We start from the raw sequence: 25,946 nt of genomic DNA, 5'->3' as shown, positions 1-25,946 counted from the left end.
TATATTTCTACTTTGGCCTGTCTCCTCAATTATATGGAAATGCCATTTAAATTTGTTAAAAATTTCTTCCTACTAATTTTAGGAAGCTTCACCATTAGTAGATTTACATCATTTTTCAGCCTTTTAGCCTTTTGTCACTGACCAAGGACAGGATAAAATGCTATTGTTCTGTGTCACCATTATGAATTAAAGGGAAGCTCACACAATCTCTGGAGCCCTTGATATCCTGTAGATGAAGGAAGAGGATGTCCCCAAATTCCTTGCCACAGAAACCCACTTACATGGCACCAACTTTGACTTCTAGACAAAGCATTACATCTACAAAGTAAAAGTGATATCTAGGTTGCAAATCTGAAGAGAACAGGGGAGAAGATATTGTTCAAGGTCAAGCCATTCTTGCTGTTCAGAAGCCTGCTGATCTTCACAAACACTGGTCAGAGAGCTGTGCCGAGGTTTACTGCTGCCACGAGAGCCACTCTACTTGCTGGCAGCTTCATGCCTGGGATGTTTACTAACCAAATTCAAGCAGCCTTCAGAAAGCCACAGCTTCTAGTGGTGACTGATCCTAGGCCTGACCACACAGTCCTCTTGCGTTTCTGCCCAACATTTTTCTGCTAGACTCTCCTTCATGCCATGTGTCACTGCTACTCCAGGAAACCACAAGGGGCTCATCCAGTGGGTGCGAGGTGGTGGTTGTTGGCCCATGTAGTTCTACAACGTTATCTCCCATGAGTTTCTATGAGAAAATATGCCTCATGTGGAAGAGACTGAGAAGGAAAGCAAGGTGCTGCTGAGAAAGTTCTATCCAAGGGGGACTGTGAGGGTGAAGAGACTGCATTAGTTCCTATGATGCTCGCAGCCAAAGGCAGCAGACTGGTGTGAGTGTGTGCACACATGCCCTTCATACCTACCCAACAGTTTGCACTGGACACAGGCATGGCCAGCTAGGCACTGAGGACTGAACAGGAGCTCCTATTGCACAGACCACTCAGTGGGACGGAACTACCTGTGGGCGGTCATGAACAGCTCCGAAGACTCTTGAGTAAAGAAAAATAAGGAAAAAGGAAAATAGAGTTTTTATAAGCAGGGGGATGAAAAGCCTTTAGAACTACTTTATCCTGCCCTTCCAGCCCCTGCATCTTTAATCCCTTCCATTCTTATCCCTTTATAATAAAAACTATATTCTAATACCCTCTCCACACTGGTCCCTTGTGGTCTACCTAACGTCTCTAGATATTCGAAATGAAGCACGTATTTAAAGCTTAAAAGAAAATAGCCACGTATCAGAGGAAACAAACAGTGTCTGTCTTGTGGAATCTGGGTTACCTCACTGAGGATGATTTTTTTTTCCTAGCTCCATTTACCTGCAAATTTCATTTTTCTTAACAACTGAGTAAGGTTTCATTGTGTAAATGTCCCAAATTTGCATTATCTGTTCATCAGCGGATGGGCGTTTAGGCTATTTTCATTTTCTGGCTATTATGAACAGAGCAGTAATGGACTTACATGAGCGAGTGTCTCTGTGGTAATATATCTTTCAGTATATGTCCAAGCGTAGCCTAGCTGGATCTTGCAGTAGAACAGTTTTCAGCTGTTTGAAGATCCTTCACACTGATTTCATGCTGCTCTGTACTCCCGCCAGCAATGAACAAAGGCTGTCACTTTAGCCTTTGTTTTGTTGGTCTTGGTTATTCTGACTGGGATGAGAGTTTTAATCTTCCTTCCCGTGCTGACTAAGGGGGTTAAATGTGTCTTGAAGTGTTTCTTAGTATTTGTGCTTCCTATTTTGAAAACTCACTGTTTGGTTTTATATTCTATTTTTGATTGGGTAATTGGTTTTTTGATATTCAGTTTTTGATTTCTTAATATTTTCTAGATATTAACCCTCTGTCAGATATGTAATCTATAAAAATTTTTCTCTGTTCTGGAGACTGACTTTTCCTGAATGAAGGTGTCTTTTGATGTTCATAAACTTTCTATTTTTATCTCTATGAGAATCCATTTATTAATTGTTGGTTATATACATAATACATATATATATAATATAACCTATAATTGCATATATAATGTATAATTCCTTCATTACTAGGTATTAAAGTTCAAAAAGTCCTTTTATGTGTCCTCAAATTCAGTTCTATTCAGTAGTTTCCTTTCCGTCTTATTCAGGCATCTCACTTTGAAGTCCCTGATGCATTTGGAGTTGACTATTGTGCAGAGTAATAAATGTAGAACTAAATCATTCTTACACGCAGCTAGCCATATAAATCACTGCCTTCCAACTCTCAGGCTATTGATAATGTTGTTGATTACCATCTCCAACCTAATGGTAAGACCCTACTGATACTTTATCAAACATAAATATATTGAGTTGGTGTTCAACAATAACCTCTACCCCTACTAACATTTAATGTTCAAAAGTAACATATATATGCTACCAGAAGAAATGCTATAGAAACGATAATACTGACCTGCCTACAGGATATGCCCACATACAATAGTGGCACAAATATTATAGGAATTACTAACCACTCTTTATTAGGTATAAGAACTACTCCATATGATCAAGAATATGAGAATACATATGAGCCTAGGGTAAAGATATATATATATATATATATATATGTATATATAATTTTAATTAATAATTGTTGGGAAAGGGAAAATCAATGGAGTGAGACTGGATACATCAACGACACTCTGGGGTAGACCTCATTCTCAGGAATAGTTGGCCAACACAAAATAATTCTCTGCCTTCGGTATACTTGTTTTCTTTTGAGATTTAAGAAAGAGAAAGAAATGAAGCTGGGAGGATCTGGTGTGAAGACCAGAAGTGATAAGAGTTAGGGGAGGAAGAAGAATAGGATCAAAACGTATTACATGACAATTTAAGATGTAAATACAAATAAAATCAATAAACATCGGCCACTTCACATCACCATAGGAGAACAAATTACTCTAAAGGGCTCAGCAGCCTATGCTCAAAGGAGAGCAAATATGAAGCCTAAAAAATTTAATCCATTGCTTATTTGCTAATACATCTGATACAATTCCAACTTAAATTCATTGTGATTTCACATCAGGCTAGTCACTTATCTCTATGAGATCTAGGTTCTTAAAAGTAAGCTCTCAAGTCTCTTGATTTCATTCCTTTCAGCAGACAGAAACATGGTGGACATCTTTCAGCCATTCGTGAGACTAAAATACACACTTCACTACGTCATCCCTAGATCGGCTTTTATTTGAAGAATATTTTAATAGCAGACATTCTTCAAATGTCAATGTTAACTTGTAAAGAGGCAGTCTCACCCAGCGTTCTCCTCTAAATGCTATACTGGGCAATGCCATGCTATTACTTAATGATTACATGCAGAAAGGTTTGGCTACAACTCCCTAGTGTTTACTTCCATTTCTGGGACTTATATGGAATCTAAGTTTGGAGTATGTATTTACTTTTGTATTTTTCATATAACTTTCTGCTGGATAGCACTCCGTTACGAGATTTGTAGTACTGGGGAAAAAGAAACACTCTTTGGTTTTGTTTGTTTGTTCCCCCCTCTCTCATTTTAAATTTAATTAAAATATGTTTGACTTATTCACTATATATACATCAAGCTCACTGCCTCACCTCCCACAGTCCTTCCCCCATGCCTCCTTCCCTTCTCCTGTAAATGGTGGGGGCTTCCCTGAGTATCTCCCTCACACTTGCACTTTAAGCCTCTGGGAGGCTAGGGGCTTCCTCTCCCACTGAGCCCAAGGCAGCCCATGTACAGGCACGAGCTTTTGTGATAACCCAGGAAGGTCAAGCTGCATATCTGCCACATATAAGCATGGAGGCCTAGGTCCAGCCTGTGTCTGATCTTTAGGTGGTTGTCCAGACTCTGAAATCCGCAGGGGTCCAGGCTAGTCATCCCCTTTCTCTTTTATCAGAGCCCTTTACAGTAGGGAAACATGGTGAGAATTCAGAGTTGTCTGAACTCATCAGAAAAGAGGTAGAGAGAAGTAATGAGAAACGCTCTGAGCGGTATGTCCCAGTTCCTTCTCACAGGCCTCCTCTGCTCATTTTTTTGAACAGCCATTTTTTAAAAAGCCATAATCCTTGTGGTTGCCCACTGGGCCCTTCAGGGACCTCAACTGTGACCTGCTCAGGCTCTCTCTGTCTTAAATAGCATAATTATAGATATCTACTTATTATTCTTGGCCTTCTATGTGTCTTTTCTAAAATGTGGCTTCCTTAGGGATGTTTCTACTCATTGTCCCATTGGCAGCTACTCCTGTGTCTCTCAGAAGACTGATGATCTTTGAACAAAGCATGTGCACTTATATTTAATTACAAGTTTCCATTCTGCTAAAATTAAATACTAAGAGGGTGGTGTCTTATTTACAGATCTGATCTATCATCTAATGGAGAGTAAGGGAGAAAGTAGGGAGAAAGACATGGGGGAAGGGAGAGTAGACACTGTTCCTATTATGGTAGAAACACTTTTAAGTGTAAGAACAGTTTTTAAGGGACAGAAACCTGGACTTACACTGAAGTCCGGGCACACAGCCTGCTGTTATTGGGCGTGGAAAGTTTTCTTGAAGTAAATTACACATGTGCTTATGAGCTGTTTTGGTATATTTTTACTAGAAATTGCAAAAAAAAAAGAAATGCATTTTAAAAGGAAAGACACTCTTTTAATTGATCCCAAAACACATGCTAAACGTGTAAAGAGGCTCGTGTACTTGGTCCAAAAGGAAATTACTCTGTAATTATTTTACATAAACAGATAGTATAAAAGTATAGAAAAAATTGGCCTGAGTTATTAAAAAAGCCAAGAAGAGGCCAGCAAGCCTGATAACTTCATTTACTAGCTACACGATGTCTGGTTAGGTGTGTGCTACCTCTGAACCTCAGTTGCCCAGCCTGTAAATGGAAAAAGCAGTGTAGTAAAATCTGCTCTGGCTGAGTTTACGTATGTAGCTATGTTTTCTTTCCCAATGCCTTTATTTTCATAGTGAACCCAGCACAGCTCTCTTATTTTCCCTTCTGCTTAACAGACTACTTAGAATATAAGTTCTATAAGGAAAAACAAATCTCGACATAAATATCAAGTCAGGCATGATAAGTTGCTTAGTAAATTCGAAGAGCAAGCAAATGGAAGACATGGGTTTTCTGACTCAGTGATGATAAACCTTCATACGCAATCATTTACATCGAAGAGGCACTATCGTTACCAGGTCTCAACCACTATCTTCATTGTCAAATACATTCTCCGAGCCCCTTTCGTTTGCCACAAAGGAGATGGCCGCCTTCTAGACTTACTCCCTCAGCGTCCCATTTAGTGAAATAATACAACTCTAATGATTTTCATAACAGGTCTCTAAGCTGGCTGGTGTCTTGGTCAAGCAAGGTGTCAAGAAAGGTGATACTGTGGTCATCTACATGCCCATGATCCCACAAGCAATATACGCCATGTTGGCATGTGCGAGGATAGGCGCAATTCACAGTCTCATATTCGGCGGGTTTGCATCCAAGGAATTAAGTACACGCATTGATCATGTGAAGGTAAGTGCTTTCTTCAGGGTCAAGTCATTCAGCTGCCCATAGCATACCACTTAGTGGAGGACTTATTTAAGTGTTACTTTGCTATTTGGTCTTACTTTAAAATGCAATACTCAAACTTAGTCTGTCTGTCTACCTGCCTGCCTCTTTCTCTCTCTCTCTCTCTCTCTCTCTCTCTCTCTCTCTTTCTTTCTTCTTTTGTTTCTTTGTTTCTTTCTTCCTTTCTTCCTTTCTTCCTTTCCTTCTCTTTCTCTCTCTTTCTTTCTTTCTTTCCTTCTTTCTTTCTCTCCTTCTTTCTTTCTTTTTCTTTCTTTCCTTCTTTCTCTTTCTTTCTTTCTTTCTTTCTTTTTTCTCTCTTTCTTTTCTTCCTTCTTTGTTTTTCCTTTCTCTTTTCTTCCTTCCTTTCTTTCCTTTTTTCTTTCTTCTTTACTTTTTCTTCCTTTTTCCTTCCTTTCTTTCTTCCTTTTTTGTATTTATCTATTCACCATGCACTAATTTTTAGTGCCATATCAAATACATCCTGCTAGGTGCTTAGAGGAATAGAAAATAGGAGATGAAGCATGTACCTTACGTGTTATCTTGTATGTACTGAAATGTCTAAGACACCTGAGAGAAACAGGTGATAAAGTCTAGATATTTCTTAGAAGTGGGCAATACATGGTTATTATAGAGATTGACATGTAGCTAGAGGCTTTAGAGGGAACATGCTGTCATGTGATAAAATCTGGGAACTAAAATAACAAATTTCTTAAACCTATTGTGAAAGATTCTAGAGGTTTAAAATCATCTACTATACAATTTATGGTTTACATGACTGAAAAAAAAAGGCTCTTCATTTCATGAATTTAGCCGTTGTTACCGCACAGTTTTCTGTAAGCTGTCACACAGTAAATATTTTAGGATTTCTATACTGTCACCTTGTTTCCGGTGTGGCCATTCAGCTGCTAGTGTAGCACCAATGGAGCCACAGAGAGGGATGAAGATATCTGTGTCACAGCAAAACTTGACAAAAAATAGCATAGGCTTTTCATTGAGCGGTAAGGACATAGTCTTTTTGTTGTGCAGCTGAAGAAGAATTCCTGGAAAATAGAAGTATTTGAGTGGAATCTTGGCTGTGATCCCTGGTTGATCAGAATGAGACAATGAGACACCCAAATGATACCAACCATCATCTAGAGGCAAGAAGGAAGAAGAGTAATTTGGAGAGATCATGCACATTAGTGTGTTAAGTAGGGAGAGAGCCCCCTAACTCAGATTCCACTGAGCTTACAGAAAAAAAACAGTGAAATGTTTTAAGTAGGCAAGTGTTGTATTTTAGGAGACAGCCTTGTAGCGAGGAAAGCTTGAGCAAGGATCCTTGGTACACATCCTATTTGCAAAACATTTGTGAATGTGTGGAGGAAATGGTGGCAGGAAGATCAAGGAGGGAAGGAGGAGACGGCTTACCTTACATTTCCACAAGCCCCAAATGAGACATTCCTGGGTTGACTAAGAGTTAGTGTATTAGACATTGCAAGGCAGGCATGGTGTAAGACTGCAGCATATCTGCTTCATCTGGAAAGCAATCAGGTATTAGAACTGGGAAATAATTTTGTGAATTAAGTACCTGGGTTTGTTGTGTTTTGTTGTTTGCTTTTTCTTCTTTTAAAAAATGTAGCATGTTAAGGCTCACCAGCAAGCAAGGAAACAAACAGCACCATCAACAATAAAACTACCCTAAAGGAATTAGAGGGCTCGTAAATAGAAGGGAAAAAATTGAGGAGGCTCTAATTTCTGTTTAGGGAAACTGAAATCCTGAACACCATCTTGACAAACGCATTCAATGTATTACTCGCTTTAATGAAAACTTTCACAACATATAGGAAAATTAATATTCAAAAATAAAAAGTCTGTGCTATATCATTGGAGGAGTTTCATTAACAAGACACACACGTGCATAATTGACCTCACTATGGATTTAGGGTGCAGTGTATGCTACTATATGCAAAGCCATTTATCATGTCAAATTGAAATAAATTCATGAGATGAAATACCTGTTTTCATATTATGATTTAAACAGTAGGATAAAAAAATGTTACTTTGATTGATCAACATGAAAAGCATGTATTCTGAGAAATCAGTCCAAACACCATACAACCTGATAAACACTGATACTAGAAAAGGGAAAAGGGTTATTTCCAGAGAAAGAATCTAATTTTGACTTACGTTAATTGTTTGCATGTCATAAGTTCACATGTGTTCTTTAATTCATTGTATAGTTGACTTTCATTTGTTCCAAATTCTAATCTTAGAAAAAGCCACCAAGTGCTATGCTCACAAATATTAAAGATAATGTGAACTAAATTAAAATATGGATAATTCCAATTTAATAAAATGAAACAAGACTTGTTTCTATTTTCTACCTCCTTGCTTTTTCAAAAAAATAGGAACGTCAGTTTACTTTACTATACTGAGATTGAAGTCAGGTAGAATCAGCTCTCTCTGACTCCACCACCTGAGGCAAGTTTTGTAACTACAGTGAACTTCAGCTCCATAAATATTAAGTGACATTCAAAATGCAACATTGACTGTATGAGTGTGTATTTGAAATAGTCTAAATTTTTCCTAAATGACCTATATTGTAACCAGAAGTCAGACTTCAAGAACAGATGCAATACGGTAGAGTGACTATCCGTTTCCTGATTATTTATTAAGTGGTAGCGTGTCTTGGAACAATACACTAACAAAAATAAGGATGTACTTGCTTCTATACAAATTGAAAAATTTGGCTTACATTCAAGGTTGCTGTTGGTGGAGTAAGCACTCGATTAAGACTAAGAGACACGGGGGTTGGGGATTTAGCTCAGTGGTAGAGCGCTTGCCTAGCATGCGCAAGGCCCTGGGTTCGGTCCCCAGCTCCGAAAAAAAAAAAAAAAAAAGACTAAGAGACACAAAGGTATTTGACATGCAAATGTTTAATTGGAGTGGTTACTGTGTTAGGAGGTAAAAGAATATGTGTGTGGACTGCAGTTCCATATTTGAGACATACCCAGCATGCTCTAAAGAAAGAGTAACACACATTCCAGGGATACCTTTCTATTACAGTTAAAATATGTAAATGAGTGTTCCTTACTGACAGGAGGAAGTCCTGAAGTCGTGAAATCTAGACAAGTTATTTGGCAGCCCCTTTTAGAAAAATAATCTAAGGCATGTATCGTGGCACACCCCAGTAATCCTAGCACTCAGGAAGCAAAGGCAGACAGAGCTCCATGAGTTTGAGGGCATCCTGCTCTATGAAGTGAGTTCCAGGCCCTGTCCTATAATAGTAGTAACAAAACAATAATTATTATAACAATATAAAACTATAATATGTGCTAGCACAATTATATGTTAAGAACGAGGAAAGAAATCTGTAAAATCTCTTAAGTTTTAGATTGCCTGCTTTATAGTATTTAGGAGATAATGCTCTTATAGCTCTACCCCTCTCTCCCTCCTCCCTCCATCCCCCCGTTCTCCTCCAGTTACCCCCTCCCCTTCACTCTCCCTTTCCTCCACCCTCTCTTTCTCTGCCTCTCTACCTCTCCCTGATTCTCCTCTGTATGTGTGTCTACCTCTTCCTGGCCTTCCTCTGTGTGTGTGTGTGTGCGCGCGCGCGCGCGTGTGTGTGCACGTGCGCATGTATGTGTGCATGTCTGTGTGTGTGTCTGTGCATGCATGTGGGTACATTAGGGTGTGTATGTATGTATACAATTGTGTGTATATACACATAACAGAGCATTTTACTTAGTGCCAGGTGATTTACTTGGCTTAATGAATACTCTGGAAGGTATTTCATATAGATCACATTTATGAGTCCTACATATCATTGAATGTACAAATGTGAACATGTGAGGTTTATGTATAAGTGGTTAGGCTTATAAACATTTACAAAAAAAAGGACTTGTTGGTTTTTAGTCCATTTGTTAAATAGCAAGTAGAAACCAACCATTTCTTTCAAAACATTAAGCTGACTGAATTATTGTGTGATTTCCTTCACTACCATGGTTAAAGCTTTCCTCTTTTTCTTCTTTCCATTTTAGCCTAAGGTGGTTGTTACAGCATCATTCGGCATTGAGCCTGGGAGGAAGGTAGAGTACATGCCCCTTCTAGAAGAAGCTCTCAGAATAGGACAACACAAACCAGACAGACTCCTCATTTACAACCGTCCAAATATGGTAAGCTGAAACTTTCATATCTTTTTCCTGGCATATTGTGCCAAAAGATAATTTTAGTTTTATACTTTTGAAAACTACAGTTGAGTCATAAACTATTAAATATCCTGAATACAATTGCAATTATGGGAGGGAAAAAAAGATGGTGTGTGTGGAAAACTAGGTGAAAATAACTAATATCAAGGCATACAAATACAAGTGAAATTAATGTTTGTTCTCCTGGGCAGTCACTTATTATGTTAAGTTTTATGATAATACTAGTATAGATAGGAACTAACTATTTACTTTACTTTCAAGATAATGTGGATATCTTTTTCAAGATTCTAGTAGGATTTATATTCGAGGAACCACTGTGTGAGTTAGAGTGTTGTTCCTCCTATGAGCAACAAGAATCATTGTATGTTAAGATGAAGTATCCTACCTAGCATTCCTGTTCTGGCCTCAAGCACTTGCACAGGGTGTGTTCTTAAACCTTCCACTGCATGACCTGTTAGAAAGGTCTGATTGGTTTACATGAAAAATATCTTTTAGTAATTAAGGAAGTTTTTTTTTCAGCCAGGGATAGATTATCCTCGGAAAATTAAAATTTGCCCATTCTACACATTAATTATAGAACATAAATTGTTCTATAATCCACGGAGGATGAAAAATCATAGAAGTGAAAGTATCCCTTGTAACCTTGACCCGATGCTCACATTGTATCTATCCATGGTCAATTCCCTAGCTACATCCAAAAGGACTAAGTTACGTTGTTATTTTTTTTTAAAGCAAAGTATTATTCTCTTTGCCAAAGATAAATTACAAAATCACAAACATCCGTGTGCCCTTTGGTAGACCTCTTGAGATCTTTACAGCAGAAGGTTTTTAATTGACAAGCCGTGAGACTAGTCTGCTAAGACTGTGTCATTTTGATGAGCCCATGATAGGAATCACTGCCACATTAAATTCTCTCGTCGAGCTTCAGTGTCTTGGCGCATGAACTGCTTCACTCCATGAATTTAATGTCCTTACTCTCCCAGAGAAGAATGCTAAGTCTCTTTCAAGCATATATATTTTTAAAGGGAATTTTGCTGCCATTTAAGTCAAGGAACACAGAGTCAGCAACTCAGCAGAGTTTAGGCAAGGGAAGGGCTGGGAATGGCAGAAAAATGGTCACAGAAGTGTTTATTTGAGTCCTTAATAGTTTTCTGCAGATATGAATTCCCTTAGGCTTTGTGACGGTCTTACATTAACCTGGGAGCAAGGTTAAGTGCTCCCAAGTGCCTTTGCTCATTTAGTTCTCGCAGCTCAATGGGCTGGGTTTTATAACTGGTTCCATTCTACTGCAGAAGAAACAAGAGTCATGAAATACCCGCAGTCTAGCTAAGTGACAGAGTAGTGTTGAAACTCTGGTTTGATAACTTTTGAACAGCAAGATATATGCTATTTCTTTGCCCCCCCACATTGTGTTTCGATAATCAGTCTCTTTATTAACATTTTAATATGAGTCTCTTATTTCCAAAGAATTGTTTTAGCTCCTTAATCCACATGACTGTTACACACACACACACACACACACACACACACACACACACCCTTTGCCCATTCTCCAACATGCTTCTTTCTGTAGAGGTACAGATAAAGTCTTTCCATATATCTTGTCTTTATATAAAATGTATTGTTTAAGCAGAAATTAAACCCAATGGATTGGGTTTGCTTTGAATTTTAGAGAAAGAAATGATGAGTTTGGGTATTGCATCTTATTAACTAGCATCCACTTTTGCCAAATGAGGTAAAAGTTTAGCTGTTATTCCTAAGCCTCGGGCAAACCATGTCAGAACCAAAGGAACACTACTTGTCACCCTGGCGTTCTCCCTATTCTGGCTGTTAAGAATTCTAATATCTAAGATCAATGCCTATAGAGAGAAATAAAAACACACACACACACACACACACACACACACACACACACACTTGTTTTGTATAATAAATGTTAATGTTGTTACTTCCCTCTTTAATTCTTCAGATCTTTTTTATTCACACTTAACATTTTTTTTTTACTCTAAGAAATAACCATGGGGTTGAGGATTTAGCTCAGTGGTAGAGCTCTTGCCTAGCAAGCTCAAGGCCCTGGGTTCAGTCCTCAGCTCCAAAAAGAAATAACCATTTATTCCAGTGCCCATTTCATTAGAGGCTTGTAAAAATCAAAACTGTTTGTAATCACAATTCGATTTTCATTTTGCAGTATGATGATTTTTACAGCCCTGCAATCGGGATGTTATAACTTTGGTAAAATTGGTTACTTGGATCTCATGCAGAAAAAGAAATGGAAGCATGATTTGCTCACGGTTAGCTGATCTGTTTATTTAAGTGATATCAGCTACTATGCGTTCAAGGGAGGCAAGAGAATTCAGCTGTGCTTGAAATATAAACTTTACAAGTGGTGCTCAGTTCAGATTCTTATCTGCATGTGAATATATTGTATTTGTGATATTGTTATCATGCATAATTTGTAAACGTGCACATGTAGATGAATGACAAGCATTTATAGCCTGTTTAATAGTAGGGACCCTGGAAAATTGAATGTGTGTGTGTGTGTGTGTGTGTGTGTGTGTGTGTGTGTGTGCCCTAGAACCTATTAGAGTAGCCCAGACATCATCTTGATGAAATCAATAGTTCCATTTATGTCTGGCTGTGTTGCTCATTTACTCTACTGAACTTTGTAGATTGGGCTCTGTTTGCATATCTCTTAAGTATAAACATGATGATATAGCAGGTACATGTCTTTAATCTTTTTTTTTTTTTTTTTTGGTTCTTTTTTTTCGGAGCTGGGGACCGAACCCAGTCTTTAATCTTTTAACCACTCAGGCAGAGGCAGGCAAATCTCTCTGGTTTTGGAGCCAAGTCTATACGAGGAGTTCTAGGCCAGCCTAAGGTCTCCAAACCCAATCCAATCCAATCAAACCAACCAACCAACGAACAAACAAACAATAATAACAACAACAAATTTCTTCTCTGGCAACGAATCTGGCTATTTCAAGAAGTAGCCAGCACGGTCTCTTACCTCCATCCATGTATAATTAGAGTGACTTTCCATTAGCCCACTTCTTACTCTTTTTCACCTTTCTGCCCTCTTAATGGCTGTTCAAATTTATTTAAAGTCATATCCATTCATAACATGGCTATTATCACAAAACTTGTACCAACAAACCCTTGTTCTTAAGGAAGGAAAATAAAGACTTTTTTTCTGCTACATTAATGACTGAAAAGGAGAAAAACATTTTGACTCTGTTATTTTAAAAATTGTTTCCTCTCTTGAGAAAACACAAGTGGATTTCTTCCTTATCCTGAAAGTAACTTGAATTCTTCATTAGAAAGGCAGCTGAGGTGTTACACTCAAATGTCCCTATATAAAAAAAATATTTGAATGTATTAGGTGATATTTTCTGGTAAGGATAGAGGATCCAAATTAAAAAGTTAAGCTGTAGCTTAGTTCTTCAAATTACTTGTGCATATTTATATTTCGAACCGTATCTCTGAGATAATTAAACCATGGATTCATAAAAACAGCACCACATCGGAGTGCTTAAGGGTAGCTCTAGAGTGCAGTAATAACGTGTGAGAGGTAAACTAACATCAAACCATCAGATTATGTAAAAGGATAGTTTAATAATAAACTACTTTAACATAACTTTGAGATTTAGTCACAAATCCAATGTGTAGTGTCATTAAAGCTCACCTTTCTAATGGATGCTCAAACTTAAAGATTAACGCCCCCTGCCCCGCTTTGTACTTCTGTAGCGTCATCTCCTATTTACTGTGCATGTGACTACTTCCTTTTTTCTGTGTAGGAGAAAGTTCCTTTGATGTCAGGTCGTGATCTTGATTGGGAAGAAGAAATGGCAAAAGCCCAGTCACATGACTGCGTGCCTGTTCTCTCAGAGCATCCCTTGTACATTCTCTACACATCTGGAACAACTGGCCTGCCTAAGGTATTTGCTTCCTCTGAGACATGCATGATGGCAGATTTCCATTGCAGGGTATCCGTCTGATTAGAAAATGAAAATGTCATTAGAAATTAGAAAACGAAATGATTGTAGCTCGATGCTTAAAAACAATTCCATTATTCCTTAAATGAATTTTGTACAAATATGTTTAAAAGGAAAGACTTTCATCATCTGTATTCAAAATTCTCAGAAGTCAGCAATAAATACTTGTTTTGGTAAACTGATAAAGTAGGTATGCAGTTAACTGAATATTGATTGGTTTAATGATATGTTGAAATATATATGTATATATTACTTGTTAGTGAATGATTATTTACTAAAATAAATTAGTGGCACTAGAACTGAAAGTAAAAGATATATTTGAAAGGAAATTTGTATTCTTTAAAAATGGAGGTTTACATTCTATACATTATGAAATGAATAATTTCATGTATTTTCATTGTATGTGCAGTGTGTATATAAGGGGTACGCCACAGCATGCCTGAGAAAGTTAGAGGACAGGAGATGAGAATTGGTTCTTTCCTTTGGTTACATGGGTTATAGTGATCAAACAAGGACATCATACTAAGTGGCAAGTTCTCTGACCTTCTGAGCCATCTTGCCAGCCTTGAAATATACCTTTGACCAAGAATCATTCAATATCTTGTTATAAAGCAGAACTTGAAGTCTAGACAACTTGAGTCAAAGGCCATTTATCCAAACCATTCAACTATTTGATTTATAATAAGGAAAGACTTGACATCTTTTCATCCATCTATTATGAAAGGTGTCTTTGCAAAGCAAAACGAGGAAAGCATCAGTAGTCATAAATGTTTTCAACAAATAGTATGTGAGAAGTAGATCCTGTATGCAACTTCATATTTTCCTTGTTTATCTTCATTAGATGGTTCAATATTCATTAAATCAGAATTTTATAGGTAGACCAACCTTTCAAAATTCTGCACATGTCATAGTAGTATTTCTTTATCATCCTTAGGTATTTAAAATTTTGGCAAGCATAATGTCAAGCATATTAAGATAATGACTCCATAAGATTTACTCTGAAGAGGAAACACAGTAGTCCACACAGAGTTATATGTGAGAAGGAAAGCAGCTGCTAGAATACATCCTCTGTAATGACATGTTTCAATGCATGGTTTCTTCTATTGTGTTTGCATGGAATTGATGCCTAATAATCTCTTGTTCTTTTGTCGGTTACCTAAATAAATATGTGCATATATAAAACGATAATTTGCTTTTCTTGAATTATCATTTAGGAATTCTGTTTTCCAACTCTAGTTATCTGAGAAATAGTTATTTCTTCACTACTGAAGACCATGATTGGTTTGTTTACCAGTCCAACTGATTTATTCTCATTTTGTTTTTTGCTTACAAGTCCCATGCAGTTTGACTGGGCATTTCCCCATGAAATTACCCAGAGTTCAGCAAAGATATATTTTTTTAAATAAAAGTTTTAATATGAAAGGAAAACCCTAACAATGAAAATTGTATAAGCTCATCAAACTTAAGAGGCCCATTTCAGAAAACATCCCACTTTTGTTTGTTAAAAGAATATGTATGTATATATACATACATATACATACATGTATATGTATATATATATATTCATGCCTGAACTGAAAATAATCTTTTATTCCATATTCTATTTGTTCCGAGTTAATAGACTATCTTGAAGAAAATTTATTTCATTGTTGGAGAAAGCCAGATAAAATATGAGTAATTCTGAGTTGTTCTGATTTATAAGGGTGGGAATGTACCCAGGTGTGAGTAATACAGACAGTAATCACTTTGTAGAGGAGGGAACAACAAGGACAAGAAGATTTTTTTTCAGGTTACATGGCTTAGAGTTTTACTTAGAACAGCACCATTAGTTAGTATGAATCAGACTTAGTTCATAGTTAGGAATGAGACCGAGAAGAAACCAGGATTTTGAATAGATAAAAAGAAGATAGTCTTGATATGGGAAAGGAGACCGGTGCTGAACATATTGTGTGTGGTATATTTCGGGGATATTAATACTAGTACAGTCAGTAATTGGAAATGAGCCTGATCCCACGAGCTACACAGGGACCTGTGGATAAGCCCTCGTGGATCATCAGTGTGGGGGTCTGGCTTTCAAATAAGAGAGTGGGTGGATTTTGTAAAATATGACATGTGGGATGCCATTGTGTGCTTTTTCCTGGATAGAGGTGAATAAATAGCTCTTTACCACAGATGGAGCGCTGTGAAACACCGACGAAATTGCTATTGCTTACCAGGAGCATAGGTGAGGGGTTGCTCGGGTAAGCATGGTGAATCAGAGGTAGCAGCATCACCAAACTCTTCCTCTCAGCATGAGATGAGAGCCGTATCCCTGCAAGATCCGGACCCACTGTGTAGGAGCTCTGCCAGAGACTTTCCACTTCTCTAGCAATTCATTAGTGTTCTCCCGCCACCTCCACGATGGGTGTTGCAAATCGCTTAACATTCTGGTCTTTCCAAGCTTTGTACATTTCATTAGGTTCCTGGACTTCATTACTTTTTAATTGGATATTTTCTTTATTAACATTTCAAATGTTATCCCCTTTCCTGCTTTCCCCTCTGGAAACCCTATCCCCTCTCCCCTCTGCCTGCTTTCATAAGGGTGCTCCCTCACCCACCCACCCATTCTCTCCTCCCTCCCTGCCTTGACATTCCCCTACACTGGGGCATCAAGTCCTCACAGGACCAAGGGCCTCTTCTTTCCCTGATGTCCTACAAGGCATCTTCTGCTATATATGCATCTGGAGCCATTGGTCTGTCCATGTGTACTCTTTGGATGATGGTTTAGTCCCTGGGAGCTCTAGTATTGTTGTTCTTCCTATGGAGTTGTAAACCCCCTCAGCTACCTTAGTCCTTTCTCTAACTCCTCCATTGGAGACCCTGTTCTCAGTCCAATGGTTGGCTGTGAGCATTCGCCTCTGTATTTGTTATGCTCTGGCAGAGCCTCTCACGAGACAGCTATATCAGGGTCCTGTCAGCATGCACTTCTTGGCATGTGCAATAGTGTCTGGGTTTCCTGTCAGTATATGGGATGGATCCCCAGGTGGGACAGTCTCTGGATGGCCTTTCCTTCAGTCTCTGCTCCAAACTTTGTCTCCAAATCCCCTCCTATGAATGTTTTTGTTCCCCCTTCTAAGAAGGACTGAAGCATCCATACTTTGGTCATTCTTCTTCTTGAACTTCATTTGGTCTGTAAAGTGTATCTTGGGTATTCCTAGCTTTTGGGCTGATATCCACTTATCAGTGAGTGCATCCCATGTGTGCTCTTTTGTGACTGGGTTATCTCACTCAGGATATTTTCTAGTTTATCCATTTGCCTAAGAATTTCATGAAGTCATTGTTTTTAATAGCTGAGTAGTACTCCATTGAGTAAATGTACCACATTTTCTGAATCCATTTCTCTGCTGAAGGATATCTGGGTTCTTTCCAGCTTCTAGCTATTATAAGTAAGGATGTTATGAACATAGTGGAGCATGTGTCCTTGTTATATGTTGGAGCATCTCTTGGGTATGTACTCAGGAATGGTATAGCTGGGTCCTCAGGTAGTACTATGTCCAGTTTTCTGAAAAAAAATTCAGTGGAACAGAATTGAAGGCCCAGAAATGAACCCACACATCTGTGGTCACTTGATCTTTGACAAAGGAGCTAAAACCATCCAATGGAAAAAAGATAGCATTTTCAACAAATGGTGCTGGTTCAACTGGAGGTCATCATGTAGAAGAATGCAAATCAATCTATTCTTATCGCCCTGTACAAAGTTCAAGTAGATAATGGACTTCCACGTAAAACCAGGTACAGTGAAACTAATAGAAGATAAAGTTCCTGTACTTTATGAACTTCTTTTCTCTACAATGGGGAATATGTCAATTTTGAGGAAATAGCTATGTAGGCTTTTGTCCCCTACGAACGCTCTTGCATTTTCCCCCTTTGCTCTTCCATCAAATTCCCTGAATTTTGGAGGGTGTGATATAGGTTATTTTATTTCATTTATGGTGGAGGATTGGGCCACAATGCCATGGCAACAGTCACTTATTCTCCAGATGATGATCTGTTATGAAATTGCAGTAATCACCATCTTTTGGAGAAATAATTTTCTCCTCACAACCAACCAGTGTTTAATGGTCTATGTATAAAAATCAAATATTTAGACAGCAATTATCAGACACCTCACAACCATTTAACAAAATAATAGTGATCACTTTCTTTCTGCGACCTGACCTCCCCAGGCATAAGTCTTTGTCGTGTCCTACAAAATTAAGAATAAATTCCTCAGTGGAAGGATCCCAACATTGAATTAGAAAACAGTTGATTGAATTTAATAATGTCTTGTCAATAGACATGTATTGCCCTGTCATACTGGTAGTCTGGTATTCATGGTCCATACCGAGCAGAGAACTAGGTGATAATTTAGCTGTGTGGTGTGCACAATATCACAAAAGCCACTTAAAGGGGAAGGGACTTCCATTGTAATTTCATCTTGGTTTGTCCATGTCCTATAACCAAAACCTGTGATGTCCTTAGCACTAGGGACCTACCCTCTAATTCTAAAATAAAATTACATCAGTCCAAAGCCTTTAATAGTTTATTGGGCTACCATAGGTATAAATCCATAGGGATGTATCCCTTCTTTAGCAAGCTATTCAAGAGAGAGGAAAGGAGGGGAAGGGAGAGGGAGAGAGAGATGGAGAGGGAGGGAGAGGGAGGGATCACGTGTAGATTTTCTATACAGAATACTTTCTTTCAAACTCCTTAAATGCTGCTTATATTATCATTACAGATGTCCCCAAACATTCAATATTAGAACAATATAGTGAAACCTGATTTCACACATGTTAGGCAGGGTTTCTGAAGGCCCAGCATTGCCTCTTTTATGCCGTTGCGTAATGGTTTTAAATGGTTAAAGGGACACAAAAAATAAATATCACCATTCAATGTAGTATGGAAATATCCCCACTGTTTATCATTTACTTCATCTAAATAGTGACATTTGCCATTGATGAGATACACTAGCCATTCAGTCCTCCATAATTCACATTTAATTTCCTTCAGTCATCTGGCCTTCAGATCTTGGGTTACTGCTGTACTGCTGCCCCTCCGCATATCCCCAAACCAAACATCCTTGATGGGGTCAGACTGTGTGCATTTTTGGGTTTGGTTTATGTCAAAGAGTGAGTAGGGCCGTGTTCTGGTTGCTTGCCAATGGAGAAGGCCTCCACGTACTTACCAATAAATTCTGGAGAGCTCCATACCCTTGACTTTCACTTAGTCACACCTGGCTACTGAAACGTCCTTGGACAGAGGAGAAATCTCTACACCCAGTGTATTGTTTTTGAAAGAGAGAAAATGTAAACCACATACTTTAATTACCAACTCCTAGGACAAACTTAATTGTTTAAAATTAATTTTACTTAGAAAATTTCATCACTTGGGTTTTCCATGAATCAATACCTAAGATTTAAAGCAATCCAGATGGAAATAGCATAGCACCTGGTTTTCTGTTTTCTTCTCTAGGACATCTGGCTGGACCCAGATCTTGCCACATTTTTTCCACTGACTTTTTTTGTTTGTTTTAACTTTTGGTCACCCTTTTCTTTCCCAATTGTTTCAGCACTTTGGATACCTGGATAAATCATTGAGATCTGCTAGAACCTTCCTCTTTAAGCCCATGTCCCAACATGGCATTTAGCAAAGATGCCAAAGGTCCATTTTTTTATCTTTATTAACTTGAGTATTTCTTATTTACATTTCGATTGTTATTCCCCTTCCCTGTTTCCAGGCCAACATCCCCCAACCCCTCCCCTCCCCTTCTATATGGGTGTTCCCCTCCCCATCCTCCCCCTATTACCACTCTCCACCCAACAATCACATTCACTAGGTGTTCAGTCTTGAACACCTTCCCCTTCCACTGGTGCTCTTACTAGGCTGTTCGTTGCTACCTATGACGTTGGAACCCAGGGTCAGTCCATGTATAGTCTTTGGGAAGTGGCTTAGTCCCTGGAAGCTCTGGTTGCTTGGCATTGTTGTTCATATAGGGTCTCGAGCCCCTTTAAGCTCTTCCGGTTCTTTCTCTGATTCCTTCAACGGGGGTCCTGTTCTCAGTTCAGTGGTTTGCTGCTGGCATTTGCCTATGTATTTGCTGTATTCTGGCTGTGTCTCTCAGGAGAGATCTACATCCGGTTCCTGTCGGCCTGCACTTCTTTGCTTCATCCATCTTATCTAATTGGGTGACTGTATATGTATGGGCCACATGTGGGGCAGGTTCTGAATGGGTGTTCCCAAAGGTCCATTTTAGTGGGTCTTCTTATTGCTACCACAAAATTCCTCATTCCCCGCCATCAAAAACCCAAACCAAAAGACAGAAAATGAAACAGAAATAAACTATAAAGCTTAGAGAGTTTAATACATACTCCAATACACAATTCAAGGCTACTATCCATCATGATAGAGAGGTCAAGAGAGCAAAATTTTGAGGCAGGTAGTTATGTTATATCCACAGTGAATATGTGTGTGTGTGTGTGTGTGTGTGTGTGTGTGTGTGTGTCTGTGTGTCTGTGTGTCTGTGTGTGTGTGTGTTGAGAGGGGGGGCATGTACATTGCCACTGGGTATGTGTGGTCAGAAGAGCACTGAAGATATTGATTCTTGTCATCCATTTTGCTGAAATATGTCCCTTGTTTCCTGATCTAGATTCTCTTATATCTACCTCCCATTTCTGTCGGACACTGTGATTACAGCCATACACTATTTAATAGAACTTTCCATGAGTTCTATCTATTTAAACTCAGATCTTCATGCTTGCATAGCAAATAATTCCCCCACAGAGCGATCACCACAGCTCCCCTATAGACAACTTTTCACTCATTAACCTTCACTCCTTGTGCCCTTAAGCTTCTGGTCATGTCATTGTGTAAAATAAATTCAGTCCATCATAAAGAACTTATAGTATTTAGTAATACTAATACTGTTGAATAGTCTAAAGACTAAGTCTCTTCCGGGGATCAGAACAATTACTTGATTTTGAGCTTCTATAAAATTAAAAATAAAAGCATGTTTCATTGTTCCTATATACAGTGCACAGAACCAATAGTCCCATTCTATATAGAAGAAAGGGGACAGAGCCAGGAAAAGGGAAACAGAAAGATTGAAATCCGGTGGGGACAAATTCCAAATCCTGTAGCTCCATGCCTGGCACCTAGAGATTGTGGTGGAATCACCTGGGAGGAATTACCTTGAGTGCTTAATCCTGCAGCTCTGCCACCTGAAGCACATATAGCCTATCCATTGGGCCACCTCTACTCTGTGTAACCAGCTTTTCTTGGCAGCCTCTCCATGGTCTTGGCATCTGCAACATCTTTGTATCTTCATTGCAACTTGAACTTCATCATCAGGGCTTTACACAGTGACCCTGGGAATTTGCACAGAATACAGCCCTGGTTCATATTGCCTTGTTGCAGTGACCTTGTAGAACCTTGGCATGATTCCATGATTTCATATTTCCCTCACTCTTGTATCTTTTACTCCTGTAAACAAGTACCATGTATGTAGCACTGTCTAGATTTTTTTGTCTTGTAGGCGTTGAGTCTGTCTCCCTTGAGCCAAGATTGCATTGATATTCACTGGACCTAGGGTCTTTGATAGGTATACTCTGTCTCGGCTCTCTTCAAATTGATTTCTATTTTCAAAAATGGAGCCTTGCAAGGGTGGAATTGTGTCCACAGGAGACCGATTCTGTTGTATCCATGAAGAACAGCTGATTTCTCTCGAATGACACTAAACAAATATGAATGCTTTAGAGCATGACTTGTTTGTAACTTTGAATTCATTAATACTGTTTATCTTAACCAATTACATATTTTTAAGTATCTTTCTGCTTCATCTCTCTCAATCCCTTAATCCCTCCCACCCTCTCCCCCCCTCATCTGTCTCCTTCTTTCTGCTTGATCCTTTCAATTTCTTTCAATGTAGATATGAGCAATTGTCAGTAAATATGACATAACTCCAATGGGAACCTGTCTTGAGATTTCTTCTGCCAAACATTAACTTTACTTTGGGATTGAGCCACGATAAAGTTCTCACGGCACAGGTAGAATTCGACCAGATTATCTCCCAGAACACAACATAGGTGACCTCTAGCCCAGTTTCTGATAGCTTTTGGAACCTCTTGAATAAGGCTGCTGCCATGTGAATTTAGCATGGCATCCTGTCCTTCCAAACTCCCAGCAGATGGCATTAGCTTATCAAGTTACATTTGTGGGGGATTTCCTAACCAGTATTTCAGACTGCCCAACGTTTTCCCTGGAAAACCAGTTCCAAAGGCCTAAGAACCACAGAGTCAGGTCATCGCAGATCCAAACACAGTGCAGATTTTCTGGGAAATAATTTTCCTGTTGCCTTGACAATACTCTACAAATAACTTTGTAAACAAATGTCTTTTATATTTCCCACAAAGTTCCAGGGTACACTGAACTTATTCCCTCTTTATCACACAGTCGAGGACCATAGTCCATGGAATAGAAACACGCACTCTTAGCTTGGCTCATTCTATTTCAATTAGTCTAAACTAGAAAATCCTTCACAGACCTACCCAGAAGTTTGTGTCTTAGATAATGAAGAATGTAGACAAGTTGTCAATTGACATTAACTGTCACAAAGCCCATGCCAGTCCTCTGGTATCTGATGAATCAACTTCTTTTGTAACTCTCCTAATGAATACAGTCCTTTCCAGCCCAGTGAACTGGAGATCAAACTATGACCTCTTTTATAATTAGTGCCATTAATAATCCCTGTCTTCCTCCATGGTTTTCTGGCTTCTGATATTTATGGAGACATCAGTCAGTGGTAACCAACAGCCTTTAATGGCTCAGTCCAAATGAGCCAATGTACCATTGACTGACTTCCCTTATCTTGCTGCAGGGTATAGTCTTTTTTTTTTTTGAATGAAGCAAAGTTAGGGAAGTCCATTTTTCCACCTCCACAGCACCCAGACTGATCCTATTAACCCACATGTCCCACAGCCTTACAAATCAGGCTAGACCAGGTGCTTTCATTCTTTGGAAATTCTTGACTAATGCAGACTCTTCAAAGGCAGCCTATTCCCTGATCATCTCAGTTTCCTGCACTGAACCACTATTAAAGCCCTCATCTACATGCTGAACGCTGAACGATGGGCTGATCACTTCCTTTGTGTTAAAGGGCAGACCTAAAGGGCATTTTTTTTTTCTCATTTCAACGTTATTCTGGCCTTGTCTCATTCTCTAATTCTTCCTGTGAGTTTCCTGAATGTGGATATTAGGAAGGAGTCTTCCGTACATATCTGATTTGTCTTGCTTCCCTCTTGCAGCCTGTCAATGTTAAGAAATGGCAAACCAACATGTCTGCTTCATCCTCACTTTTATTCTACCCACTCCCCCAATCGCAGACTTATGTGGAAGATAACATGTAAATGTCTGTTTTCATTGCAACTCTAACTCTCTCTCTCTCTCTCTCTCTCTCTCTCTCTCTCTCTCTCTCTCTCTCTCACACACACACACACACACTCACACAACACAAATATATATATGTATATTCCACTACAGTAAGATGTCACAGTATCCCTTATAACATAGGGAAAGGTAGTGCAGTGGTTTGAATAGGAATGGTCCCCATAGACTCATGTGTTTGAATACTCGATTTATAGGGAGTGATACTACTGGGAGGTGTGACTTATTGGAGTAGGCGTAGCCTTGTTGGAGAAAGTATGTTACTATGGTCTCTAGGCTAGCGTTACTAGGCTTAGAGGTCTCAGGAGCTCAAGCTGATTCATTCCCTGCTGCCTGCAGATCAAGATGTAGAACTCTTAGCCACCTCCCCAGCATTACATCTGCCATGTCTCCCACCATGATAATTTACTAAATCTGTGTAAGCCAACCCCAATGAAATGTTTCCTTTACAAGAGTTACGGTGGTCATGGTGCCTCTTCACATTAATAAAAACCCTAAGACAGGTAGCTATACAAATGTTGTCTTTGCAAATAATCTACCCATGGATGAATCATCTTCCATGTGCTCTCACTTTTGCAAGGGCCATGCAATTTCCCCTCCACAACAAACCTTTGGTTCTGTCAGTAACTGGTTACCGATTTCACTATGTAACACTTGGGGAAGAGATATAAGCACATACTTTTTTCCTCAGACTGGGCACTGATGAGAGAGCAAGGAGACAATCCATGCCAAGTCTATGATATTGAACTAATGAATTTGTTAGAGGTTGTTCCATGGAGCATATGTGACGTAAAGGCAGCTAGCTGCATAGCTGAAAGCCCGCTGCCACATGAGTGACTGACAGCTCATGAACTCAGAATCCTTGCAGCTCCCTGCACAACTTCCAGGCAGCTCTACTGGAGAGTATCCTTTCTCCTAGCAATTGCTTACTGCTTATTCCTTGGGGAAATAAGCCTTTGAGCCTTGTAAATTCCTAAGCTCTTGGGCTTCTTAGGTTTTATTAGTTTCCTTATGGTTATGACCCTCCTCTTTCTTGCAGAATGAAATGTCGATACAGGTCTCAGACCCTCAAGCATATTTTCTTCCTTTTGGGAGACCTAAGATTTGTAAATATTTTGTATACATTGATGTCAGACTTTTATGCCACTTACATTTTTATTATTAATCATTCCATTTGTTTACATCTCAAATGATACCCCGCCTCCCAGTTATCCCCTCCACAAGCTCTACCATCCCACATCCGCCCTCCACTTTGCCTGTATGAGAGTGCTCCCCCACCAACCCACACTCTCCAGCCCCACCTCTCCAGCATTCCCCCATTCTGGGGCATTAAGCCTCCCCGGGGGCCAAGGGCCTCTCTTCCTGTTGCTGTCAGGCAAGGCCATCCTCTGTTATATATGTATCTGGAGTCATGGCTCCCTCCAGGTACACTGCTTGGTTGGTCTAGACTCTGGGAGAACTGGGTGGTCTGGCCAGCCTATGTTGTTCTTCCAATGGGGATGTAATTCCCACCTGCTCCTCTAGTCTTTCTGCCAGCTCCCCTACCAGGTTCCCTGAGCTCTGTCTGATAGTTAGCTCCAAGCATCCACATCTGCATTGGTCAGTTGCAGCCTGGACTTCCTCAGGAAACCACCACACTAGGTTCCCGTTAGCAAGCACCTCTTGACCACAGCAACAGTGTTGGGTTTGATGTCTGCAGACATGATGGATCCCCAGGTGGGACAGTCCCTGGTTGGCCCTTCCTTCAGTCTCTGTTCCATTTTTTGTCCCAGTTCTTCCTTTGCTCAGGAACATTTCTGGATTAAAATCTTTGCAATGGTTGGATGTCCTCGACCAAGGGGCAATGCCTATCTGCTGGAAGAGTCTCCACAGGACCTATCTCTCCCTTCTCTGTGCATTTTGGCTAAAGTCATCCCCTTGGGGCCTGCTAGCCTCATGTTTTTCTGGTGTTTGGGACCCTTCAGTTGCTATCCCCAGATTGTCATCCCCCTTGTTACATATTTTTGTTTGATTTCCAGAACCTCTGTACCTCTCTCACATCTCCTCTCGATCCTAATACTGCCATCCTTATTTCCTCCCCCTCCTTTCTCCCTCCCTGGCCTCCCTTTCTCTCCACTTCCCATAAAAGTTCTGTTCCCCCCACAATGCAGAACTGAAGCATTCACACCCTGGTCTTCTACACTCTATATGTTCTGTGGGTAATATTATGGGCATTCTGGGCTTTTGGGCTAATATCCACTTATTAATGAATACATACCATGTGTATTCTTTTGTGTCTAGGTTACCTCACTCAGGATATTTTCTAGCTCCATACATTTGCCTAAGAATTTCATGAAGTCATTGTTTTTAATCACTGCATAGTACTCCATTGTGTAGATGTACCACATTTTCTGTATCCATTCTTCTGTTGAGGGTCATCTGGGTTGTTTCCAGCTTCTGGTTATTATAAATAAGGCTGCTATGAACATAGTGGAGCATGTGTCTTGATATATGTTGGAGCATCTTTTGGGGATATGCCCAGGAGTGGTATAGCTGGGTCTTTAGGTAGAACTATTTCCAATTTTCTCAGAGACAGCCAGAATGATTTCCAAAGTGATTTCATCAGCTTGCAGTCCCACCAACAATGGAGGAGTGTTCCTCTTTCTCCACATCCTCACCAACATCTGCTGTCACCTGAGTTTTTGATCTTAGGCATTCTGACTGGGGCTCTGGTCCCTGGCACAAGTAGGA

The 25,946-nt window shown here is 39.4% G+C and overlaps 1 protein-coding gene across 5 annotated transcripts in view; it reads left to right on the top strand.

The window, feature by feature from the left end:
• Window positions 1-25,946, top strand: part of Acss3 (acyl-CoA synthetase short-chain family member 3) — a 208,983-nt gene that overhangs the window by 57,555 nt on the left and 125,482 nt on the right. For all 5 annotated transcript variants that reach the window (NM_001414941.1, XM_039079107.2, XM_006241303.5 and 2 more), the window contains exons 3-5: window positions 5,357-5,545; window positions 9,601-9,735; window positions 13,563-13,703. In NM_001414941.1, the coding sequence (NP_001401870.1) occupies window positions 5,357-5,545; window positions 9,601-9,735; window positions 13,563-13,703 (465 nt within the window). The remainder of the gene's footprint in view (window positions 1-5,356; window positions 5,546-9,600; window positions 9,736-13,562; window positions 13,704-25,946) is intronic.

The sequence above is a fragment of the Rattus norvegicus genome, chromosome 7 (genome assembly GCF_036323735.1).
Source record: "Rattus norvegicus strain BN/NHsdMcwi chromosome 7, GRCr8, whole genome shotgun sequence".
In the NCBI taxonomy this organism is placed as follows: domain Eukaryota; kingdom Metazoa; phylum Chordata; class Mammalia; order Rodentia; family Muridae; genus Rattus; species Rattus norvegicus.
The sequence above is the reverse complement of the archived record's forward strand: the minus strand, read 5'-3'. Positions and strand labels throughout refer to the sequence as shown.